Source organism: Armigeres subalbatus, chromosome 1 (assembly GCF_024139115.2).
Source record: "Armigeres subalbatus isolate Guangzhou_Male chromosome 1, GZ_Asu_2, whole genome shotgun sequence".
In the NCBI taxonomy this organism is placed as follows: Eukaryota; Metazoa; Arthropoda; class Insecta; order Diptera; family Culicidae; genus Armigeres; species Armigeres subalbatus.
Window position 1 is genome coordinate 143,122,251 of NC_085139.1, and position 23,899 is coordinate 143,146,149.

Below are 23,899 nucleotides of genomic sequence, written 5' to 3' on the forward strand. Positions count from 1 at the left end.
TTCCCAGTTTCACGCTCAGCTGTCGGCCGATAAGGTATGACTCCATCCACCTTACTAAGTTTGTCGCTACTCCTAAGCGTTCTAATTTAGCCAGAAGAATGCGATGATTTACTCTATTGAAAGCTGATTTAAGATCCGTGTAGACCGAATCTACCTGAATTCCGAGCTCCATAGATTTCAAACACAGTGAAGTGAATTGCACTAGATTTGTTGCTATTGATCTGCCAGGAAAGAATCCATGTTGGTCTGGCGAGATATACATCTTTGCTGATCGAAATAACTCACTGCTCACCAAAATTTCGAGGACTTTGGATCCTGCGCTCAGTGATGTCACTCCACGGTAGTTCGATATGTCACGCTTGTTCCCTTTTTTAAATGCTGGAAATATGATGGATTTTTTCCAACATATTGGAAATACTGCCTGAGCCAAGGATTTATTGTAAATTGCTCTCAAAGGCCCACAGAGAGCGGCATGACACTTAGTCAACACAATGGGGGGAATCCCATCAGGCCCTGGGGCAAACGAAGGTTTCAGTTTCCTAATAGCTCTCAAGACATCTTCATCATCAAACTCACGAATGACTGTATGCAGTGCATTTAACGGAACATCCGTTATGGCGCCATCAATTTCATCTTGACTACTCTCACTATCGTCGAAAGTACTAGCAAACTGTTTGGCAAACAAATTGCAAATGCCCTCTTTATTAGTGGATGTTTCGTTCTCTAAAAACATGCTTGACGGTAAGCCAGTTTCCTTCCGTTTCTCGTTGACAAAAGACCAGAAGCGCTTAGGATCTTTTCTAAGGTCACCCTTTTTCGCGGCAAGCACAATCGTTTGAGCATAATGTTGAAGACAGTTGGGTAAAATGACTATAGTTTTATCAACCAAATAATTGGGTCGCAATTGCGTGTGAGAAGAGGTTCAGAAAAATATGTATGCTCCTGAATTGGAATTTGGATGCGTTGTCATCAAAATCCTTCCAAATATCAAATGGTTTAGCATTGTTAGATGCAGATGGTTGCCGTTTGGTATTCCAACTGATTTTCAACGTTTATGGATTCTACTTCGCGAAGTAATGATTGAGAAACAATTTCATAGCTATGGTCTGCATTAAATCCATGGCTTTCGGACCGGTGTATAGATAATAGGCCTGTGAAATGAGCTCCTTTTTATCTCTTAAAAAAAAACGATGAATGTTTGTTGAGTGTTCAATTACTTATGCTTTTCCAAATTGAATCGAGAAGCGCCAAGGTTGAATCAACGGCCTGTTCACTGGAACGCAATCTAGTTCAAAATTTACCAAATTTTGTTTCAAGTACACGAGTTTTTCGGTTCACTTCACTTAGCACATCACATCCTCTCATGAGAAAGGTTTATTGCTAAATATGTATAAATTTGTCAAACAAACTCACTTAGCTTAGTTGAAATTAAAAGAATCATGACCCTATCAGTGAGTCGTAGCTCTGCAAAAAAGATTCGTGATTCGATCACTTTTCCTAGTGAGTCGGTTCATTTGATCGATTCGTGAGTGAATCGCCCATCTCTAATTGTGACCATAATTAGTTGGTGCTCCACGAAGGAACAAGAAAGATCGAGAGCAAAGGTTCCTATGGCTAACATTGAAATTTAGCATGGAAAGCAGTGGTGGACAGTCGATATTCGATTGCAAGGGATCTGCGACGAATATCGCCCGAGAAGTATTGCAACGGACTTTCATCAGCTGTATATTTATACGATTGCAACGGTCTCATAGCTGGAAAAAGGTGGAAAGCAATCTCACATTTTGATTGCCTTCTCTCCGATTGGACTAATACCAGTTCCGAAAAGGCCCGGAGAAGCAGAGACGCTCGAATTTGGCCACAGCAATTCTATCGATATTTGCTGTAAAGCAAAAACACATTTCAATTCACCTAGCAGTGATGATAACTTTCTCGATATACATGCTAACAAAAAATGCCTACCTTACGGAGTTCGCAAACGCTTTCTATACATTACTAAGTAGACAATCCACCATTTTCTTCATAACGTTTTAAATAATTGACAGGTCTTTAATAAATTTAATAGTGTTCCACTACGAAACAAATATTTCTCAATGTTCTATGTGTACAAAACTAACTGTGTTCATTGTTTTTAATAACAACTTTGTTTATTAGATCTTTTTTACATTTTGACCACGCTCTTTTCAATTTGGCTATATTTACAAAAACAACATGCAATACAACGACACCAGATGCCTTTCTGCAGAATTATCGTAACGTTTTGTTCATCGAAGCTAAATTACAAACAGATTTGCGCTTCGTTCAGTTTTTCCTCAGCCATGCCTTCCTCGTTTGCCTCCCATATGTACATATATGAATAGCGTTAGCCTCCGTTATGCGTTAGCATGTTAACGAAGGCGCGAAGCTTTCGTTTATATAAACGGTTAAGTGGTGTGAAAGCTTCTGTTTTTCGTATCCGTTGAAACGTTTCACGTTGAGTCGGAATGCATAAGTTTCAGTGCGTTTGAAATTCGGCTTTTAAGCTCTAAACTTATTATCTATATCTACACGAGTGCTTTGAGTTACAAATTGTTCATAAATTATTTGTCATTATATATAAACTATAAATTATAATTAGATATCACTTTTCTCGTAAGGCTATTTGATAAATATTACATCAAATCTAACTGTTTTATCGCTTACATGGATGCATTCCGTTTCCTATAAATCGTTTTGCACTTGTTATGAAAAGCAGATTAGAAGTCACTGGCCAAATTTGTTCAAAATATAATTAAGAATTTAGTTTTTGGGTTTCGTATTACAATTTGTTATCGTCGAATATCTTTATACAAACATAATTAAAAATAAATTATTTGATATTGATCCTACTTATCAGCACTAGACATCGTTTAAAATTTAAAATAGAACGAACCGATTTGTTTATTCTCGTCAAGATTTTGCGTTACAATATCAAGAAACGTTTCTAAAACGTTCTGAGTTTTGCTAAGCCAAAAGAATAACTTTTCCTGTCCCTTTCCGCACTTTATCCATTTGTATTGATTTCCCCAAATCAGCCGGATGGGATGTCGCACTCACAATACTATCGCTTTCATTCGAGTATAAGTTAAGTAGATCTCACATACCCTCTCGCTTCTACCTTTTACTTTGTTTCACACCTGTTTCAGACAACAGTCGTTTTGTTTGATTCAGTTACAATAGTAATATACATTATTTACAAAGTTAACAATTATTCAAGGAGTAGAGTTTTGTTTTTTGCATTGCTAGTGGTAGAGCCAATCATTTGGTATGACTAAGTCTTTGATCGCATACAACGTTTTGGCATACCAGTGAATGCCTTCGTGTCGAGGTAGACTCAAGCTACGACTTTGACTACTACTCCTAAACAGATTCATAATTTTCTGCACTGCTCGATACGGCAGGAAGCTAAGGTGAGCTATTGTCTGGCTGTCTATGAGGGCATAGCACGAGGCAGCTATGGAATCCACCACAATCGTTCCCTCCCTGGTCAATGGAGCATACACTCCTTGTGACAGCTTGGCAGATATCCTTTGAACCTTTCGTGGTTCCAGAACGCTGTTGATGTTCACTAAAATGTAATCGCCTTCCTGTATTCGATCGGCAAACAAGTAGAGTGTTTTGCCGTCGTCTTTCAACCACACCATTACCAAGTGAGCAGGAGTGACTGTTAGCTGCGTGCCACCATCGGCTTCGATGTGGACGAATTCTCGGCTTTGACTGGTGTCGCGGTCCATGAACATCATCACTTCACTGTAGACGGTGTTACCCGTACCATCAACACTGAGTACTCGTTCTCCAATTTGCAACTCGCTGAGTTTTCGTTTCTCACCGTCAGCGGTTTGTACTGTGCTGTCGCCCGTGAAGCATCCACTTGCGTGGTTCGTTTGAGATGAATCTGTAAAATAATGGAAATAGGAAAAAAAAAAGTTAGTTTCAGAGAGTCTTAAAAAGAGTAAAATTATGTTTACAAAATAAAAGCAGAATTGTTTAAACTTAAGGTATTCATTAATCAACCCCCTTTGGTTTTATATTATATGTGATTATGTGTTGAGACCAATGTAGTTTAAACGCTTTATAACTAAAAAGTTGCGGGTTTCCTCAAGAACTTCAAACTCTCCCACAAACGCTGTTCATTATCAAAAAGATAGAATAGAAGAATGAATGCAATAAGGCTGAAATCAAATCCCGTGAACATTCCGAAACAGATACCCACAACGCACAACAATAGATTAATAGGATAAACAGAGTTGAAATGGCTTAAAAAGGTACCGCGGCGCCATGCTGTGGTTTACATTTTTACTATCTATTGATTTATTACACCCTCTTTTAGCCGCACTAGTTCCTTCCTTTTTCTATCACCGATCAAGCAGCCCGAAGGGCTGAGCCTCTTTCTCTTTCTTCTGTTTCCTTCCAAAACGAAACAAGATTCAATTATCTGCGTGGGATGCTCAGCTCATCCTCTTCACTGTTGTGATTCGTATCTGTTTCCCTTAGTGGCGTGGAACCTTGCTGACATGCCAGGGGCATCAAATACCTACGTATAATATACGGCATAGCCGTTTAGCTGTTGTTTGAGGTTACGTGTGTGAACGTGGCTGGCCGTCAGGAAGGTAAAAATAAACTGTATCGATGACAATGGCGGGCAACAATAGCCGAACGGGGCCGAACAGAAGGGGAACGCAAGAGGCTGCTTTACGAACTTTTGGCCGGATTCTGCGTGAGGTCCTCTCGATCAAAGGGACCAGAAACCGATCGAATGTTGTGTGATTTGTGGTACGGTAGTGTGTGCGGCGGCGGTAGAGCAATTGCTATCTGGCCTGTCAATCTGGTTGCGCATTTGTGCGATGATATGAAGATAGGCATAATGAAAAGCCAGGCTTGTAGGGGAGGACGGTCCAATATGTCTCTTCTTAAGCTTTTTCGATGTTTCAACTAAACTAAACTGAAATATCGAATCACTTCAACGTGAAGATATAAGATTTACAATTACAACTGATATTCTACTCAAAAGAACTGGGATCTTCTACCGAATTTGGAATGTTTTAAAAAATAACACAATTGCATGAGAACTAAACAATAAACACATGGTTGTTGGTTTACCATAGTGAATTAAAAGAAAATGATACGGGTAAGGTAAAAGAACCGCAAATTCGTGAAAATAAAATATTTTTTCCTAATAAAATATAATTTCCTAATGAAAATAATCGACCAGAAATGTAATATTCACGGTTAATTTTATGTGTCGGACCATTCTGCCCCTTGTGGGCATTTTACATCATTCTCTCCTATTTTCCCTTCATCGTGTTACTGCTGTTGTCTTACATGTGGCTGTGCAGCAGGGTTTTTTTTTCTGAATTAGCGTGTAGTAGTTCGCAGATAGCGCAGGAACATGCTGGGTTCGCATCTCGATTATTTAAAAAATAGTCCTGATTTTATATTAGGCTAGTAAAGTATATGCATGTGTGCGTATGTGTGAAACACACTTTTCAGAATTGACCGCTATTAAAAATGATAATATCGGTTATGCGAATATCGATTAGAATATGATAAATATACTCAATGGGATTTATCCCTTAATTGGCACTATTTTTTACTATTCTCAAATGCTGTTTCGTAAGGAAAACATTAGCATCGCTAGGGGAATCAATCATGGTTTCCCATTGGCCTCTGATGTAAGAATCACACTTTTTAATAGCAATAAGGATACAACATTAGTGAACGAAGTCGTACCCGAAAATAAAAGGTGTGCAATGAAAAATGTCTTGCGTCGGTTAATTATAAAAAAGGAATGAGCTAAGGATGTATGCCGTTTCACTAGACTTCCTGATCTTATATAGGACCGATACATCAGAATATATCCGGGATCGACCCATGCCTTTTCTATTTTGACATGTTTGGGTTCGACCTGTCATTCTTAACAAATTAATGACAAAGAACCCACGAGGAAGGAATCATCGTTCAGCCGGAATGGACAATTTTCATTGATATCTGTTTGTCCATGCCATATAATTTGAATTACATAAACATCGGTCAATTGGATGGATGGACTTAGATTGTGAAACAGGGCGCGTTAGTATTTTACTGGGCATATTGAAACTTTTTCAAAAAGGGTGTGCTCCTTATGGTGGTCTAAAGCTACGGTTTTACCTTTTTTGTTCACTCGAGATTTTAAAAAGCAACTAGTTAAAATAGATTTTTTGGGAAACAGATATTTCATAGAGGGAGATGCCAAAGCGCTTAGCATATGGAATATTGCAAAATATAATTTGAAACTACTTATGACTCATGTGAATTAATTTTCATTATTATTATCATGAATATCAATTAAGATAGATAGTTTTGACCCTTATAGAAATAATTGCAATATTATTATTCGACAAAATTGGAGGGTTTATTTTCCCAATCGAAATAACTCTAAGAAGCAAAAACATGACAAACAGTGCAAGTACTCGATGTGCCTAATCTCATTGCATCCGACCCGGATTATACATTGAAGGCAAGCAGAAGCTCATTGTAATCCGTTTGGCTAATCAACTTTCTGTTGGAATCTCATGATTTTTTAATAGCGTTATCCATTTGAAAAAAAGTATAAGCAGATTGTTGCCATCGGTTGCCGTTTCTGGTACTTTGTGTTCCCCTGTTTGCCTTTCTCAGTTCTAGGAAGTGAAAAGAACTACTCGGAGTGAGGATTATATTTGCTTAGCTCTTTTGTATCGGGCACTTAATAGTCTAACGATTCGGTATCGCACTCCAGTCCGGGACGAGATTTGTTCAGGTGTTTGTCATTATCATTTTCGGATAGACCCACGTCTGAACCAAATCACATGCAACAAACTCCGGGCAGTAAACAGGCATTAGCCGCAAAGAGGAACAGACAAACCACGAATATTAAATGTAGGTTTCTATATCCCTTTACCGCTTCCTATGCTGAGTTCAGCGTGCTTTAGGTTGCATTCTTCTTCGCGTCTGCATTCTGCTGCATGTTTGCCGCAGAAGGTTGTGAAATTCTAAAATGCTAACTCATGTGGTTTCTTGATTTCCGCAGTACCACCTGGAAAGTAGGGGTCCTAATACCGGATGCTGTTTCTTATAGCAATATATTAGAATTAGAATGGTGGAATATTCAAGCATTGCAATTTGAAGTTAAATACAAGGGAAGCGTGATAAGAGGAATAATTGATAGTTTATTAAACAACTAACAAACTGTTACGTGCTGTTGGCTTTCTTCTAGAAGCGTTTAATGGGTAAATAGAGTATATTTACATTTAATATAGCTTATAAACGTGCATGACTCACTTGAGAAGGCAATGCAATAATTGTCAATTTACCTTATTTCTTATACCAATATCACTTCTAAGACCATCTGATCACAGATATTTCCGTCTTCGAGTTGATTCGTGTTGGAGTTCCCAACATATTCCCACAGAAATAGCGATATATGTACAGTGTAGGGGCAACATACCAAAATGTTTGAAGGTGTTCTGTTGTGGTGTTCAATAAAATAAACGACCCATCCTCGAAGCTGTGGCTGATTCGCCACTGGGTGCCGGCTGCCGTTGCTGCTAATCTTGGCCTTTTGGTATTGGTTGAATTGCTCTTCGAGAGCCTCCAATGTGCAACCGACGACGATTAACGAAGAGGAAAAGGCATCCTACCGAGAAACCAGTTTTTTCATCGACTCTGTTTCACCTGGTTTTGAGAAGCTTTTACTGCGCCCGACAGCGCAACAGCGCTGGACGACGTCGATGGGTGTATCGACAGATAAATGGTCATCGACACACCACAGACTCCAGGAGCGAATATCTATTAGACGATCCAGACATGAATGAAATTTTCATCGGCATGATAAACCAGTTCCACCGCGATGTGATGATAACCTATCGATAAGCTTTAATATTCATGAAGAAAATATGTAAATCTACCACATGCCTTGGGTTTATATTTTGGGCTTGGCCGTACGATGCCCCGTGCATCCAAAATGGCGGCCCATGAGTTTTATTTCATTCATTGACTTTTTGTCTCTTTGGAATGTAACGTAGGCTTGCCAGCTTACACATCAGTGCGCAAAACTAGGCTCGTCTGAATCTGTTTTTGAAACACCAATAAATAACTGCAGAAAATCTTTAAAAAAATTCATATCGAACACAGTTAGCAGTTGGGTCGCTGAGACAAAGTTTATTGAATAATTGTTTTTTGAGAAATTCTCTTCTTTTCTAGTTTTACCGCGGAGCTTATTAACATTTCCATATTGTACTATGTCTTGTCTTGTCTTAGTACATGCACAGCCAGTATTAACATTTTCATAAATATTGTACTATACATAAAAAATCTGCCCCCCAAAAAGCGGTTAGTCGCATCCAAAAATAGGCGCCAGACTGTCATCAAAGAAAAACATAATTTAAGAAAAAAATACTTTGATATTTTAGAAAACTTGGCCACACGTTGTGGATTGTGAGTTAAATGTTTTAATAGCACGTGCTATCTGTACTGCGGAGAGGATACATTTTACACGTCTATGAGAGCCTTAGAAAATGATTACGAAAGTTGTCATTTTGTTGCAAGGCACAATAATATATTCAGTTACTGTTGTCTCATTAAAAAAATCTCTCGAAAAGGTAATCACACACAAATGGCACGGAGAAAACAACCTCCATTTAAACCTCAAAGTACCAGAGATCCGATAAGGCCATTGAAGGAGGCCGCATTTATTTAGACGTTCATGTTTTTGTATGTCTACAAGTGTAAATAAACACTTGACAAGATTACTGTACGCGCCCTGCTTGCTCGACAACGAATATTGCGATTGACTGCCCGGGCTGAACGCTTTTCTCTGTCACGCTTTCATTTGGCTCATGGCGTTCCAATACGACGATTCTTCTGTCGTCCTCCACTTGAGGAGCCGAGGGCGAGTAGGTGGAAGCACCTCGGATGTTCCCACTGACTATCTGAACGAAGTGGAATATGATTGCTGCCTCTTTTGCGGGTTTTGTTATTGTTATAATTTCACAACAAATAAATCTTGACATTTAACGCACTTGAGCATGACTGATTCCGAGTTAATCTTGTGTTTCAAGTCAACGTTGGACACGACGTTGCTTGTTTGGATGAACTGCCGTTCCGAAGTGTGCGACCCCCGCAAGCAAGATGGATGAATGAAGGCACAACTCCGTGTGAATGATTGCTGCGTGGTCGAGGGAAATCCTGCAAATTGCATTCTCACGATATCGAAATCAAATTTATTTACATCGTCTCTCGTTATGCGAGTTGCCTGCCCGCTGCCGCCCAGTCCTGTTTGATTATACCCTCATGATGCCTCACTGCCAGAATGTGCCTTGTGCTGTAGTGTCAGTCGGTAATAACCATGATTAAAGGTTTATTAATGAGATATACCCTCGAAGAGCTTCTCTTTCATTCAGGTTCTTTCCTCGACCGTTCCCCGAAGGCAGCTGTTCGTATTGCCGAAGCCTAGTTGAGGTACAAAACTTTTCGCTTAACCCGCCAACAACGACAATCAATCAAACCTGTAACCGTTCGTCTCCATTGTGTCCCAAAGCGAGACAACAAGTAGCTGTGTCAAAATTGGGTGCTTGCTGTGCAATGACACCGATAAGTTTTCAAAGTGGAAAGTCGGGGGAGGGCAGTAGTGTTGCCGAGACAAGTTCCCACCGCACTACCGACTGCTGCTGACAAATGAGACTCGTTAGCAGGATTTAATAATTCAAGTTGTTTTGATTGGTCTTGAAAGTGGTGGCGTCATGGACGCCTAAAGCTTGATCATACATCAATTTCACAAGTTGGACTGAAGTTCGACAACTTCGAACGATGCGGTTACGATTGCTGGCTGAATAAATCACTGGTTGCTCAATGACTCAATACTGGATTGAGCTTCACCTCGCAGTTACAATGTAGCGAAAAGTCCTTTTTTGAGTACTTTGTAGTGGAACGTAACTTGAAATGTTTATATTTTTCAGTATTTCATTGGCGATTGTTTTATTTTATATATTGGCAGCGGCAACCATCGGGCACTTGATCGGAAGATGTATAACTTATGGTGAGCAAATCTCGCTTAACTTTTCAAAAGGACCTAAGTAACATTTTTTTCATGAATTAATTTGAGTACTGCAATCGAAAGCTTTCATGTTTTTCTGTTGATTGCGCTTTTCAAATTAATTCATGAAAAAATGTTACTTAGGTCCTTTTGAAAAGTTAAGCGAGAAATCTTAATTCATTCGTAGCTGTTTATATGAGTGTCAGTTATCAAACATTGACAGCACTTATTTAACATTGAAAGCTTTTACATTAACACTTATTTAACATTGAAAGCTTTTACATTAAAAAAGGTAGTGATGTTATGTTGTCGTAGAGGGTTCTCCCAAGCCTAAGTGATTTCATTTCCGCGTGACTATCGCTGAGTCGCTGCATGCAGTGTTCCATTTAAGCTTCTGCACCAATTGCGACAGAGTCGCAGTCGCCAAGCGATAGAATCGCGTCGCGTGTGTTTGGAGGAATACTTAGGATCGATGCCCACGTAGCGTATTTTCAACACAGCGTGCATGCCGCGTTAAAAAGACGCAGGTGTGCAACGGTAACGCAGCGTCACCTGCGTTATTTTAACGCTGAGCGCACGTGGCGTTGAAAAAACGCTACGTGGGCATCGGCCTGGTATATTATGAAGAACAATGCACCACGCGTCCGCATTTCTCGTTTTAGGAAAGCCACTGATTGCCTGGAGATGCATAGGGGAAGAGGCCCCAAAACGCCCCCCGCACTATGGGGAATTCTCATACAAATGGGCGGCCAAACATATTATTTAGGAACCTTTTTTAACCCTTTAAGGGCCATCGTTAACCCTTCAGAAAATGTCTTCCGCGAAAACAATTTTTTTTTCAATATTTTTTGAGCTTTTTTTTGTTTTTTTTTTTCAGTGCAGCATGCATAAAATAGCAAGCAACCATATTTCTAGTAATAATGTTGTTCATTTTCTAATCATTACGAGGTATAGAGAATAAAAACTACAATTTTCAAGAAAACTTTGATTGCAGCGTTCTCGTAAAAGCGCAAATATGCGCAAGCAAATCACTCACTAAAAGGTGGTACTAGGGTTATATTTCAATCCCCCATTTACAGATGAGGGGACATTTGGGGACATTAGGTTTGCGGGACCATTTTATAGCGAAGAATTATGATAATTAAAGTTTTTCTTCTACAACTTTTTGATATTAATCTTTGCGTGCAAAATAAACCAAACTATCGAAAAGCTAAGGTTTCAGGCTTTGAAATGGTATATAAAACTTTATATTTGGATAAAAATTGACTTCATAACATACAAATCAAAGTAAGGAACGATTTTTTATTTTTATCAGCTTTTTTCACTTCGCCAGCCCATATCTTTTGACTGAATAAACATAGCGCTTCAATATTTTCCGATTTTCTTATCTAGGGTATATACTTTCATATGATATATAAATTAGACAAATTGGAGATGGTAAATTTTTCGACTAATGGCCACCCTTTTCCCCATAGTGCCCCGGGGCAAAACTACTTTCGGGTATTCACTTATATTTACCATGTTTGGGATAGCCTTGATAAAACTAGACGTGAAATTATGTAGATTAGGCGAAAAAAGTGTCAAAATAATAGATAGGAATGTAGGAAAAACTGAAATTTTCCACATTTTGATGAAACATCTAACATTTCGCGAGGCAAAACGCCCTAGAGGAACTATTATACAATGTACTCGCGTCTCCACGCACTGTCCATACCAGAATGCTGATGTGCCGACGCATGGTACGTTGTTCCCTAAGAGCTGCCTGCTAAAAGGCGTTTTGCCTCATGAGTGGCGTCAGCTAGCTATATTGTTTAACTGTTGCGTGAGGTAGAAACACCCATGAAAATCGTTATAGCTAAGGCATAAAAGCAGTCTATGTTTAGCTAGGGCATATTGCCCATCCTTCCCCTACGGGATCGTAGTGTGCCACGCGTTAGTTAGACCTTTTTTTCTCGCGCATCGAGCATTATTACTGTTTTTGTTAATGAAAGTTCTTTTTTTACCAATGAATTCTATCTTAGGCATCGCGTGATTTCTTATATTTATGTAGGGTAAAAGTTCCGATAGTCGTGAGTGTTCCTATAGTTGCGGTAGTGCTATTTTTACAAAATTCACTTCTCGAACGCAGCAACCCATCTAGTCTACCAATTTGTTGACATGTCAATAGACGAAATAACAGAAAACAGTTATGGATCCCGTAAAATCGGTAAAGTATCATTTAAATACCTTATGTTTTTCTCAGCCTTGCACCTTGCAAGCGGTAGTGTTCCCATAGTTGCAAGTCCCATGTGAAAACAATGAGATTCGCAACTATAAGAACCCGAATTAAAAATTATCGCAACTATTGGAACACTGCACCAATAATTGGAGGTACCATTTAAGGAAACAAATATGGGTGTTGCTGCAGTTAGCTCAGTTTTTGGATGAAATATAATAAATAACCATTCATATGCACACTCGAGGTAAGTGAAATGAAGTATGGACTTGGTGTGAACCAACAAATAGTGATAGAACGTGCTTAGTTCCTCCACTATTGGGTCTTTTACCCTATACATTTTACGATCTGTGATTTTTGTGTGGTGCTTGTCTTTTGGTTTGACGGTTGTTTCTCAACAACCCAATTTTTTGTTTACGCTCAAAATCACTTTTTTGCTTTCAAAAATCGATCTGAACGCGTTTTGGGCAATCAAAGTTTTTATTTCACGATTTCATCATTTTCATATTTTGATTTTAAAGAATTTAGATTTTCGAGTTTTTAATTAAAGAAAAAAAATGTCTTTTTTTGTTTATTCAACATATTTTAAGTTTGAAAATTTCTATTCCATGCTGTTTTATTGCAATTTTTAAATTGGTGTATCATTTACCACTATAGCCTTCAATTGAATAAGGTAAGTTCTAGAAAAATGCCAAGTTAGAAATATTTCACTCTACAGTGGTATAAGAGCGAAAACAATGAGGAACAAAATATGACTAAATTTTTTGTTTAAATGTGTAGAATTTCGAAAATTAACTTTAAACCTCATTTAAAGATGCATTGAAGTGTATATATTATTATTAATCAATATTTTTTCAAAACCTGAAAACCTACAAAAATTAAAATTAAAGGCGGTTTTGGGCGTTAGAAGGTTAATAAAACATCCTGTACGGGGGAGATAAAGCATAAATTTCTTTAGCACCATGTGGGACTTGATTTCGATGAAAGTGGTGGGGAAACATAGTCAATACACCGGGAAATGACGAAAATTAAAAAAACATTCAAAAACATTTTTGTAGATACTTAGGGAAGGTACCATTTTTTTTTTTATTTCTGCACAAGAAAACCTCCTCTCGTCAATGTATTCTTTAGAGGATCTACATCAGATTCCCCGGAGAAACCTTAACGGATCGTCTTGGAGAATTCAGAACGAATGGCTTTATTAAGCGATTTTTTTTATGGAATTATGGGAATTATGGGAAACATGCATTTTTATTCGAGAGTCCAGAAAAGAATCCTTCGGAAATTCTAAAAAGAATCCTTAAGAAATCCAGTATGATCTTCTGCTCATTCACAGAATTCGATGAATTTAATCGAAAGGAACAGCATTTTTTTTCTGTCAACATAACTAAAAATCTGTTATATTATTTACTGAACAGTTATGTTCAGATTTCGATGAAATTTCATCGAATTCTGCGAATTACGCATGTGTAGAATCATAAACGGATTCCTTTGGAGTATTTTCTTTCCAAGAAAGAATTACGTGAGAAATCGCTCAGTAATTCTGAAAAAAAAATCTGGGACCCTGAGAAAAGTTCTTTAAGATTTCCAAGAGTAAGCCAGCCATTACGACAGAATTCCGAAAGATTTTATCTAGATACTTCAAAAGTTCCTTCAGAAACTGCGGTGCATCTGGTTGTTGTGATGATACTCGAAACATTAAGACGAGTAGCTAACAAATCGAACGACGATAATGCATTTACCCATAAAATGATAACGGCCACCGCCATATCCGGCAACTTGAACGAGGAGACATACTTATCCGGAGGATATCACTTCGCTGCCTTCCTAATTTTCCTGCGTTGTCATTACGATGCTAAAATTTTCCTATTGCGTAGTTTCGATGTAGATTTATGGTAATCTATGTGCTGTGATCTAAATTTCACAAATACTTCCCGGCAATGAGACAATGTTGGTGTCAGAGAACAATTATTCGAATAAGGCCGTTACAAATATTTAATTTAAATTATGTCCTACTGTTCTTCGAAAGGTCAAGGGAGGGGGGGGGGACAATAAAAAATAAATAATAAAATGGAAAAAATCAATAAAACTCCTCGGATTTGTTAAAGAATATTTTTGAAATCATCAAAATTTCCCCCACAAAATATTTTTTTGGGCAAAAAAAATCCGAGGGGGGGAGACATAATTGTTCTTAAATATTTGTATCGGGCCATGCGCATTTTCAAAAATATGCAGTAGAACTTATATGATTGTTCTGCTGCTTTTGTGCAAACAAAGATTAGTTAAAATTTTACAAGTATATGATCTTTTAAAATGCTTCACATGGTATATTAGTCTACAGAATAGTTTGTGAAATAACTGAAAAGCATAGTAATTGAAATTTAGTAAAAAAGTGAGTGCATATTGTGCTTAATACAAAAAAAAAGGCATGTAGTCTGAACAAAGTTAGTGGCGTTGTGTTTTTAATCTAACCCTTCAATGCAGTATTTTTGAATGCGGAGCTTCCTTCAGTGTGGAAACAATGGAGCAGGATGCTCCTCTAGTTGAAAGCAAATCGGTTAAAGATAAGTGGCTAAAAGATCATTGAGATCACTTTGTTCATCATTGTGTATAGACAAGCGGCAACCAGATGGCTGCAGTGTGCTAAAGTCAAAAACAAGCGCCATCGGTGGATGATCGACCATCACGAAAAAAAATCATCAGAAAAAATAGTTATACTTTGTTTACTCACATAAACAAACTCAGTTAGTTAGTAATAAAGTTTAGTGCATGTACTATCGTTTTTCCTGTAGGCCGAACGATGTCTCGATCACCAGACAAATTTGTTCTACTTTGATCGAGTGGGTAATTTTAAAAGTAAGAAAAATGTTTAGAGCGCGTCCGATGATCGTGTTTCTTTTAGCACACAGAATGATCTCGCTGTCATCATAAATATCTTGTTCGTTTTGGAGTAAATTAAAAGTATGCAGATAGTTTGCGCCATCTGAGTTTGCAGAATCAATAAGACATGCATGGTGTGATTTTTTTCATCGTGGAACAATGGAAGTAAATAAATGGTGCATGGCGGATTGATCATTTGATTTGTTCGTTGCTGCAGTCGAAATAAGCGACATCATCTCAGAGACGAGCCAGCCTCGGGTTAAAAGTCTTTCAAATAAAGACAAAAAAACATCATTCACAATGCAGAATCCATCGCACAAAGCATAGTGTGACTTTTTGACATGGATTGTAAGTAGTTAGTTTAAATCATTGTGTATGAAAAAATTGACACGGTCGCATCACTTATCAGAGCGAATCTAGATCCAACGATACCTTCTGTCTCTTCAATATACTTTCCTGTGTTTTTTGTGGAGACGCAGAGGTCTCGGTCTTTTAATTGCAAAAACAACAACTAATATTCATTCTACTTCCTAACTAACTACAAGGACGTGGTCGGCGTCGTTTTGATTATTTTAAAGCTTGAATCACTGAATCATTCCCAGTCAGTTGATTCTTCATTTCACTGATTCTGGTGAATTTTTCATGCTTGAATGATACTGATACTTAGGAAAATAGATGTCAAATAATAAGTGTTTTATTTATTATGGCTGAACATTTCCAAATCATTATAAGAAACAAATTGGAAACATTAAATCTAGAAACATTTTTCAAATAGACGTAACGGTATTTGACATTGATATTTGAAACAACTCATACTCTCTCTATTCAGCATATTTCTTTCAACTGACGTTACTACCAGATAGTTCGCAATCTATTCTTTCTGTTAGGTACATTAGAAGATCAGACTAGTTTGAATAAAGAGCACAATCGCCATTATATAAATCAAGGTCAGAATCAATTGCGCCCATTTGGAAAAACTTCTTAAAAATTATTAAGTCAAGTTCTATACTATCCAGCAAATTTTATGCTGCATATCTATAATTATGGTAAGAAAATTCAAAGACTCGCTAGGTGGATTAACCAGAAACCTTCGTCCAATCGATATTCGTGTGAAAACAAATGGTATGCCGAAAACGACAAATTTCAACCATTCTATACCCAATGTTTCCTCGAATGCAAAACCGCAAAACCCTAAATCTGTTGTTACCTCTCAAAACAGCAACATTGGGAACAACAGCCATGCGCATACTATACTGCCATTCAATAAGGTGGCTCATTTTCTCGTCCCTCTGCTGGTCAGCCGCCTCGAGTATTGGGCAAAACTGACTAAATACTGAATGGTTTTATCGTCATATTTGCTGTCTCTTTTCTACGCGCGGCAAACGAGCATCGATGATCGCGCGAGGGCATAAAAGTCGGGGTTCCCAGTCCACACTCTTCACCTCCATCTTCTTTTTTTTTATAATGTTTACGCCGCCTTTTCTCGTTTGAGCGGACGACGACGACGACGCAGTCGGAAAGGCCACAAAAAAGCAAAGCGCGCAACGGCATCATCGGTCGGTCGGTCGGCTTGTATGTATGTCGGGCGGATTGGAAGGCACGTCAAAACAGCCGCAACCAACAGCAATTCCGAAAGACAACATCAAAAGCACCAACAACAACAACAACCGTGTGCCGGCGAATGTTTCGTGAGATACAAGCAAGAAAGCGCACAAGAATTCCAACCAATAAGATGGCGGCAGGCACTCACCGCGCGGGATTGATGATGAAGACGATGCTGGATGGTGCCACGCTTTTAGTCATCTTTTGTTCGAATTAATTTTTGCAGTAAATCCACCGGCATGCCGATGAATCATATACAGCATATCGTGTTAGTAATTGCATAGGATGAATAACCGGCGAGAGAAGACCACTAGTTGTAGATCGATGAGAATTAATATGCTGTTTAAAAAGTTGTATGGGATTAGGACAGTCAAAACGCTGACGAACTTTGTATACCTACATTGGTCGGAAAATGTCGAACATGAGCGCCATATACGGCTTAGACTTGGAATATGTCGTTTTCGAGAAAACATCATTGTAGCAAGAAGACATTTCTAATACTTCAATTTGAGTATGATAATGATCAAATTTTCAAAAATGACAAACACAAAAGGCAAGTTTATTATTTATCAGTAAATTTTAGAACATTTTAGGCGTCAGACGTTTTCGTTTAATACAAAATTAAGGCTTTTGAGTGAGAAAATGTTAATGCACTTGTTTTAAATAGTTTTTCTTTACCTACATTTGCACAGCACACTAAAATTCCAATATAAAAATCCGTAATTTGCCTGATTTGGATCAAGAAGTGCAAAGAAATGGAGACGCACGGTTTCTTATTCTTGTTTTACAGAAACAAAAAAAGTATACCTAGTGCTGGAAACCTTGATTAGAAATTTTAAAAAATACAACAATACGTGGCACCATGTCGAAGAATGATGTAATGGACAGTTACTGCCCAGAATCTAAAATAATAATAACCTCAGTGACTGAACAGTGTGGTAACCTCGAAAATGCGCAAGTGGAAGAATATTAGCCGTTGCAACCTCGTTCACTGTATTGACGTTAACGTTTGCTTGGGTTTTTCGCAAACGTCTAAGTCAAAGCAAACAGGATATTTGATGTCATTTGCAAACATTTTATTTGGTGGCTAGGTGGTAGCGGCTGTCGGTGATCAATGAAATAATAAGCACATGGACTGCTTTTCAAGCTAGATACGTTTGAAATGTTACGCTGATCTGAATTTATTATATTGCGTCTTGCAACAAAATGACAACTTTCGTGATCATTTTCTAAGGCTCTCACAGATGTGCACTACAAATAGCATGTGCCATCAAAGCATCCATCGCTAGAATCAACAACGTGGCAGCCAAATTTTCAAAAATATCAAAGTAGCTTTTTTTCTGGAGGTATGTTTTTCTTAGGCGACTATCTGGCGCTTATATTTCGTTGCGACTAAAAATTAGCGGAAGAGTTGATTTTTTTTTATTAGCGGTATTTTATTTGATAAATAAAAAACTGTACGGGTCCCATGAAGGTGTTGATATTACCTATTAATTTACAAAAATCTTCGTGTTCTTTAGTTAGTAAAGGTGTAAAGCCTTAAAATTATAGCAACAGCTTAAAGACTAACGAATTATTTACTTGGTATGAATTGTATTTTCTAGAGACTATTGTAACAAAATCGAACGTATTACGTGCACATATTTTGATGGCAGTATATGGTTTATAAAATTAATCACTACAAATGTAGTTTGCCATTCTACTTCCACTAAGAATGCTGTTCAGTAAATGGAAATTGGATCATGGATTAACCCTGATAGCAACGAATGATTTAATAAAATGGCTGAAGAACGTATTTCACGTTTCCGTTTCTGTTTTAAATATATGAGTAAAACGCCGGTGGCAATTTATCTGCGCGGTCTGTAGTTTGGCAAGGAAACACGAACAGTAAAGAGAGAAAAAAAAACAGCTAAATGATCCCCAGCCAAGAAAGTCAAGCATCCACTAACAAGATGCTGAACGGGGTTCCGCCCGGGCTCTTGGGGGCTGGAAGAGAAAATTAACAAGTTTTTTTTCCGGCGAGGTGTGCATGTTTTTGTTTCGTTTTCGACCATTACTGACACAGCAGTCAGGGTAACAATTTACATTCATTAAAACCGTCTTGACGAGGATCATTTGTTGACAGGTATACGAAAATCGTCCCAGTGTGTGAAAAGTGACGCTTTTGGCTGGGGCGCTCACAAGGCATGGCGCGAACCGTGCGTGATCTTGATGTGCAGTTACCATAAGAGCAGAGCCGAAGGCGCACAACGTATGATCATGTCAATCAAGACCGGGGCGACTATGGACGCTTTTGACCGGAGTTGAAAAATGATATATGTAGGGAATCATACCTTCCGAGGGGATGGGGTGACATAAGACGACAGTATAAAAGTATCCGGTTACAAGCTATTCCGGGGATCGTCCGAAGGTTTTAATCAGGGCATAGTAAGCATGGGTTGTGCTTTAGAGGTACAATTCATAAAGGAACATTGAAAAATGTGCTTTGTAGACTTGGCATTACTAACAAAACAGTCAATTTTTTTCTATTGTTGTGGATTTTATCAGTCCCATCTTTGCTGGATTTCCTATTCATATGGTACAAATATGCGATTGTAGACAGTATACAGAAGAATAAAATGATCCAATTTTCATATGTTTTCGATAATACCGATTCAATTAGGAACAGAAGTCCTCACACTTATCAGTTACTCCTATTAGCAAGCTAACGAGCACGTGAAAGTGAGAAAAGATTGTACGCTTACCTGACTTGACGGAACAGTGTATGTGACTTCGACTTTCGTAATAAACCCAATCGAACCCTGCCTCGACGGCCAGCCGGGCCAACATTCCGATCTTGGACCGGTCCTTGTCCGATGTCATGATATCGACGGCCCGTCCCTCGTAGTGTAGCGACTCCCGGGCATGCATGTGGTCTTCGTCCCAGCCCTCGGTAACCATTAATCGGAGTCCAGGCCACTGGTTCATCACCGAGACGGCCAGGATATTCAGCTTTTCCTTGCATCGCTGTAAAAGTGGTAAGAGAGATACACATGTTAGGAATTAATAAGCCTTTCCGATAATTAAATTAAACTATAATAACGATAATTATTTGTCAACACGGCAATTGGCATAAATTAGTGCTCTGTTGTAACCACCGCTTCGAATGGTGACGGCTGCAGCTCGAATTTAACGCACCGATGAGGTGAATGCAACGTAAATGTAGATAAAAAGAGCAGTTAGTTTGCCTCCAGCGTTTCGAGTTTGCACTGCTGCTACATGCAGAGTATACAAAATGCCAGCTCCGGTTCAATGATATGTGTACAAACTAGGCATGAGTAGCATTCGAAGGATAAATGGGTGAAAATGGATAGCGACTTCATCAGCGTCCATAAAAAATATAACTTGTCGAATTAGATGGTCCGTAGTGCAGTTCATCCAGAAGCAATGATACCTATTAGCTGCTCGATAGATTCAGACGATATTGTGCTCGATCATTGGTCTACCAGCTAATGATAGCTACCGTTTTGTTGCATATTTCGTACCCAAAGGCTGTGATATAACACATTGAAAAATACTAATATGCATATAAATGCTCATTTGAATACGATCTTAGTCTAAAATAGGCGCAAAATCTCGTTTTCTTTCCATTTCAACAGAATGCAATTTTTTAAATAATAATTTTTTAGTACATTTAAGTGCTCTCGAGCTAAAAGACCAAATATTATAATAAGTTAAGTTATTTATGTATAGCACCGTTTGATAAATTTGGGTAAGTTTTACGCCTTTGTTAAAAGTTTTAGATATTACAACAACATCCTGAACCAAGTTTGTAACAGCGTTTGTAAGGAAAACTGTTGTACTTTGCGAGGGAAACATATAAGTCACGAAATGAGCAGTTTTTCATCAATGTGTGATAAGTTGAAAGATGCAATTGATGACGGCAGAGTGAAACAAAATGGGGGTGGGTGTTGTTTTTTTATTTCACCCAGCAGGCTTATAGGACGTTGATTCTTAAATGCTTATTAAAACGTTAAAATATTTTGTTCGGCTAATAGTTTCATTTTGTGGACTTGAAATAAAAAATTAAACTATTTTGATAAAAAAAAACTTTTGTTGATTAGTTACCTAACATGAAGATTGTTTTTAAATTCTAACCTTCAATATTAAAAAGATTTCAATATAACACTGGTAATATCATTTTAAAATGGCCCTCCTTAGCCGTGCGGTAAGATGCGCAAGACCATGCTGAGGGTGGCTGGGTTCGATTCCCGGTTCGGTCTAGGAAATTTTCGGTTGAAGCATAGTATGATTTTTCTATTCGGATAAGTGGACATGGCAGGTATTTCCGTCCATCGTCGTAGGGGCTTTGGTGAGCCCATTTCATTGCTCTCTGACTTTCTTGTATACTAATCACTCCAAAACCAAACTATGATAGTAGGCTCGGAAACCCTTAGTGTTATATACCAATCGATTCAGCTCTACGAATTGAGGTACGAAGGTACTAAAGTCCCTTATTGAAAAAAAAATCTAAAACCAAATCGATATTGATCTTCTTCTTCTTCTTCTTCTTATTGGCATTACATCCCCACACTGGGACAGAGCCGCCTCGCAGCTTAGTGTTCATTAAGCACTTCCACAGTTATTAACTGCGAGGTTTCTAAGCCAGGTTACCATTTTTGCATTCGTATATCATGAGGCTAACACGATGATACTTTCATGCCCAGAGAAGTCGAAACAATTTTCAATCCGAAAATTGCCTAGACCGGCACCGGTAATCGAACCCAGCCACCCTCAGCATGGTCTTGCTTTGTAGCCGCGCGTCTAACCACACGGCTAAGGAGGACCCCTAAATCGACATTGATATAATGCATAAAAATAAGGAGGTGGTTATCGACTGTAATTGACTCGTTGAAGTGTTTATCGGCTATGCAGTCAGATGACCAGCTAAAACGCTATATTAATTCTGATCCGACGTTTCGGTACCTTTATTGGTCCTTTTTCAATGGATTAAAATCGCTCAGCGTTTCATTGTCATAAGTGTCCTTCGTATAGTCAAATATTTGAGACACTTATGACAATGAAACGCTGAGCGATTTTAATCCATTGAGAAATGACCAATAAAGGTACCGAAACGTCGGATCAGAATTAATATAGCGTTTTAGCTGGTCATCTGACTGCATAGCCGATAAACACTTCAACCATAAAAATAAGTTCAAATAAATAAAAATTAACAGAAATAATGAAACCTGTCCTTTAAATTGTTATGTTGTCCTCTTTTACGTACTTTTCATATTAAATATTTTATTGCGTATTAAATGGAACCATTTTGTTTGAAAAATGATATTTTTGTCGTTTTTTTTTTTTTTCAATCGGTACACCTCAAACAGAGGCACGGCAAATGCTGGGTAAAGCGTACCATTGGTACTTCGCGTACCTGAAGGAATAAAATAGACCCCATCTCGCGGTCCTTAGCCTCTTACCCAGCAACTCCTATCCCTACCTCCCCGCGGTGCTGGCCGGGATACGAGCAACCTTAGGGAAGATCGGGTAACCAATCCCGGTGGGAACTATGGTCGTATGCTGACAGGGAAGGGGGGGGGGTCCTCTCCGGAGGTGCAAATCTTATTGAGCGTCTGTTCTCCATGCCAGGATCGGCTCACAACAGCGTCTGTTCTCCATGTTAGGGGCGGCTGATCATCGTCGGAGTGCCAGCGAGGGACTCTAAATGAAACTGTGCACCATGGTCCACCGGAAATAAGGAGGAATGGTCCTCCGGAAATTCAGGGGGTTTGGTGTCAGGCCCTGCAAGCCAGCCTTTAAAAAATCATAAGCAACGAACAATCAACAAGAGAGTACGGACCGGAACCATCGGCGAAGACCACTGCGACGAAAAGGGACTAGCGATTGGAAACTCGGTTCGTGGAACTGCAAATCTCTCAACTTCATCGGGAGCACACGCATACTCGCCGATGTGCTCAAGGACCGTGGATTCGGCATCGTAGCGCTGCAGGAGGTTTGTTGGAAGGGATCAATGGTGCGAACGTTTAGAGGTAATCATACCATCTACCAGAGCTGCGGCAGCACACACGAGCTGGGAACAGCTTTCATAGTGATGGGCGACATGCAAAGGCGCGTGATCGGGTGGTGGCCGATCAACGAGAGAATGTGCAGGTTGAGGATCAAAGGCCGGTTCTTCAACTTCAGCATAATCAACGTCCATAGCCCACACTCCGGAAGCACTGATGATGATAAGGACGCATTCTACGCGCAGCTGGAACGTGAGTACGACAGCTGCCCAAGCCACGACGTCAAAATCATCATAGGAGATTTGAACGCTCAGGTTGGCCAAGAGGAGGAGTTTAGACCGACTATTGGAAAGTTCAGCGCTCACCGGCTGACGAACGAAAACGGCCTACGACTAATTGATTTCGCCGCCTCCAAGAATATGGCCATTCGCAGCACCTACTTCCAACACAGCCTCCCGTATCGGTACACCTGGAGATCGCCACTGCAGACAGAATCACAAATCGACCACGTTCTGATTGATGGACGGCACTTCTCCGACATTATCGACGTCAGGACATATCGTGGCGCTAACATCGACTCTGACCACTATCTGGTGATGGTTAAACTGCGCCCAAAACTATCCGTCATCAACAATGTTCGGTACCGACGACCGCCGCGGTACGACCTAGAGCGACTGAAGCAACCGGATGTCGCCACTGCATACGCGCAGCATCTCGAGGCAGCGTTGCCGGAAGAGGGTGAGCTCGATGGGGCCCCTCTTGAGGACTGCTGGAGTACAGTGAAAGCAGCCATTAACGACGCAGCGGAGAACAACGTCGGGTATATGGGTCGAAGTCGACGGAACGATTGGTTCGACGAAGAGTGCAGACAGATTCTGGAGGAGAAGGACGCAGCGCGGGCGGTCGCGCTGCAGCAAGGTACCCGGCAGAACGTGGAACGTTATAGACGGAAGCGGAGACAGCAGACCCGCCTTTTTCAGGAGAAGAAACGCCGCCTGGAAGAAGCGGAGTGCGAGGAGATGGAACAGCTGTGCCGTTCTCAAGATACACGCAAGTTCTATCAGAAGCTCAACGCATCCCGCAAAGGCTTCGTGCCGCGAGCCGAAATGTGCCGGGATAAGGATGGGA

The 23,899-nt window shown here is 39.4% G+C and overlaps 1 protein-coding gene across 1 annotated transcript in view; it reads right to left on the minus strand.

Moving 5' to 3' along the window:
• Positions 1-2,121: 2,121 nt before the first annotated feature.
• LOC134205204 (protein hedgehog) overlaps positions 2,122-23,899 on the minus strand; it is a 57,972-nt gene continuing 36,194 nt past the window's right edge. Inside the window, exons 2-3 of the mRNA XM_062680246.1 lie at positions 19,508-19,769; positions 2,122-3,913 (exon numbers count right to left, since the gene is read on the minus strand). Coding sequence (XP_062536230.1) covers positions 3,261-3,913; positions 19,508-19,769 — 915 coding nt within the window. The 3' untranslated portion in view covers positions 2,122-3,260. The remainder of the gene's footprint in view (positions 3,914-19,507; positions 19,770-23,899) is intronic.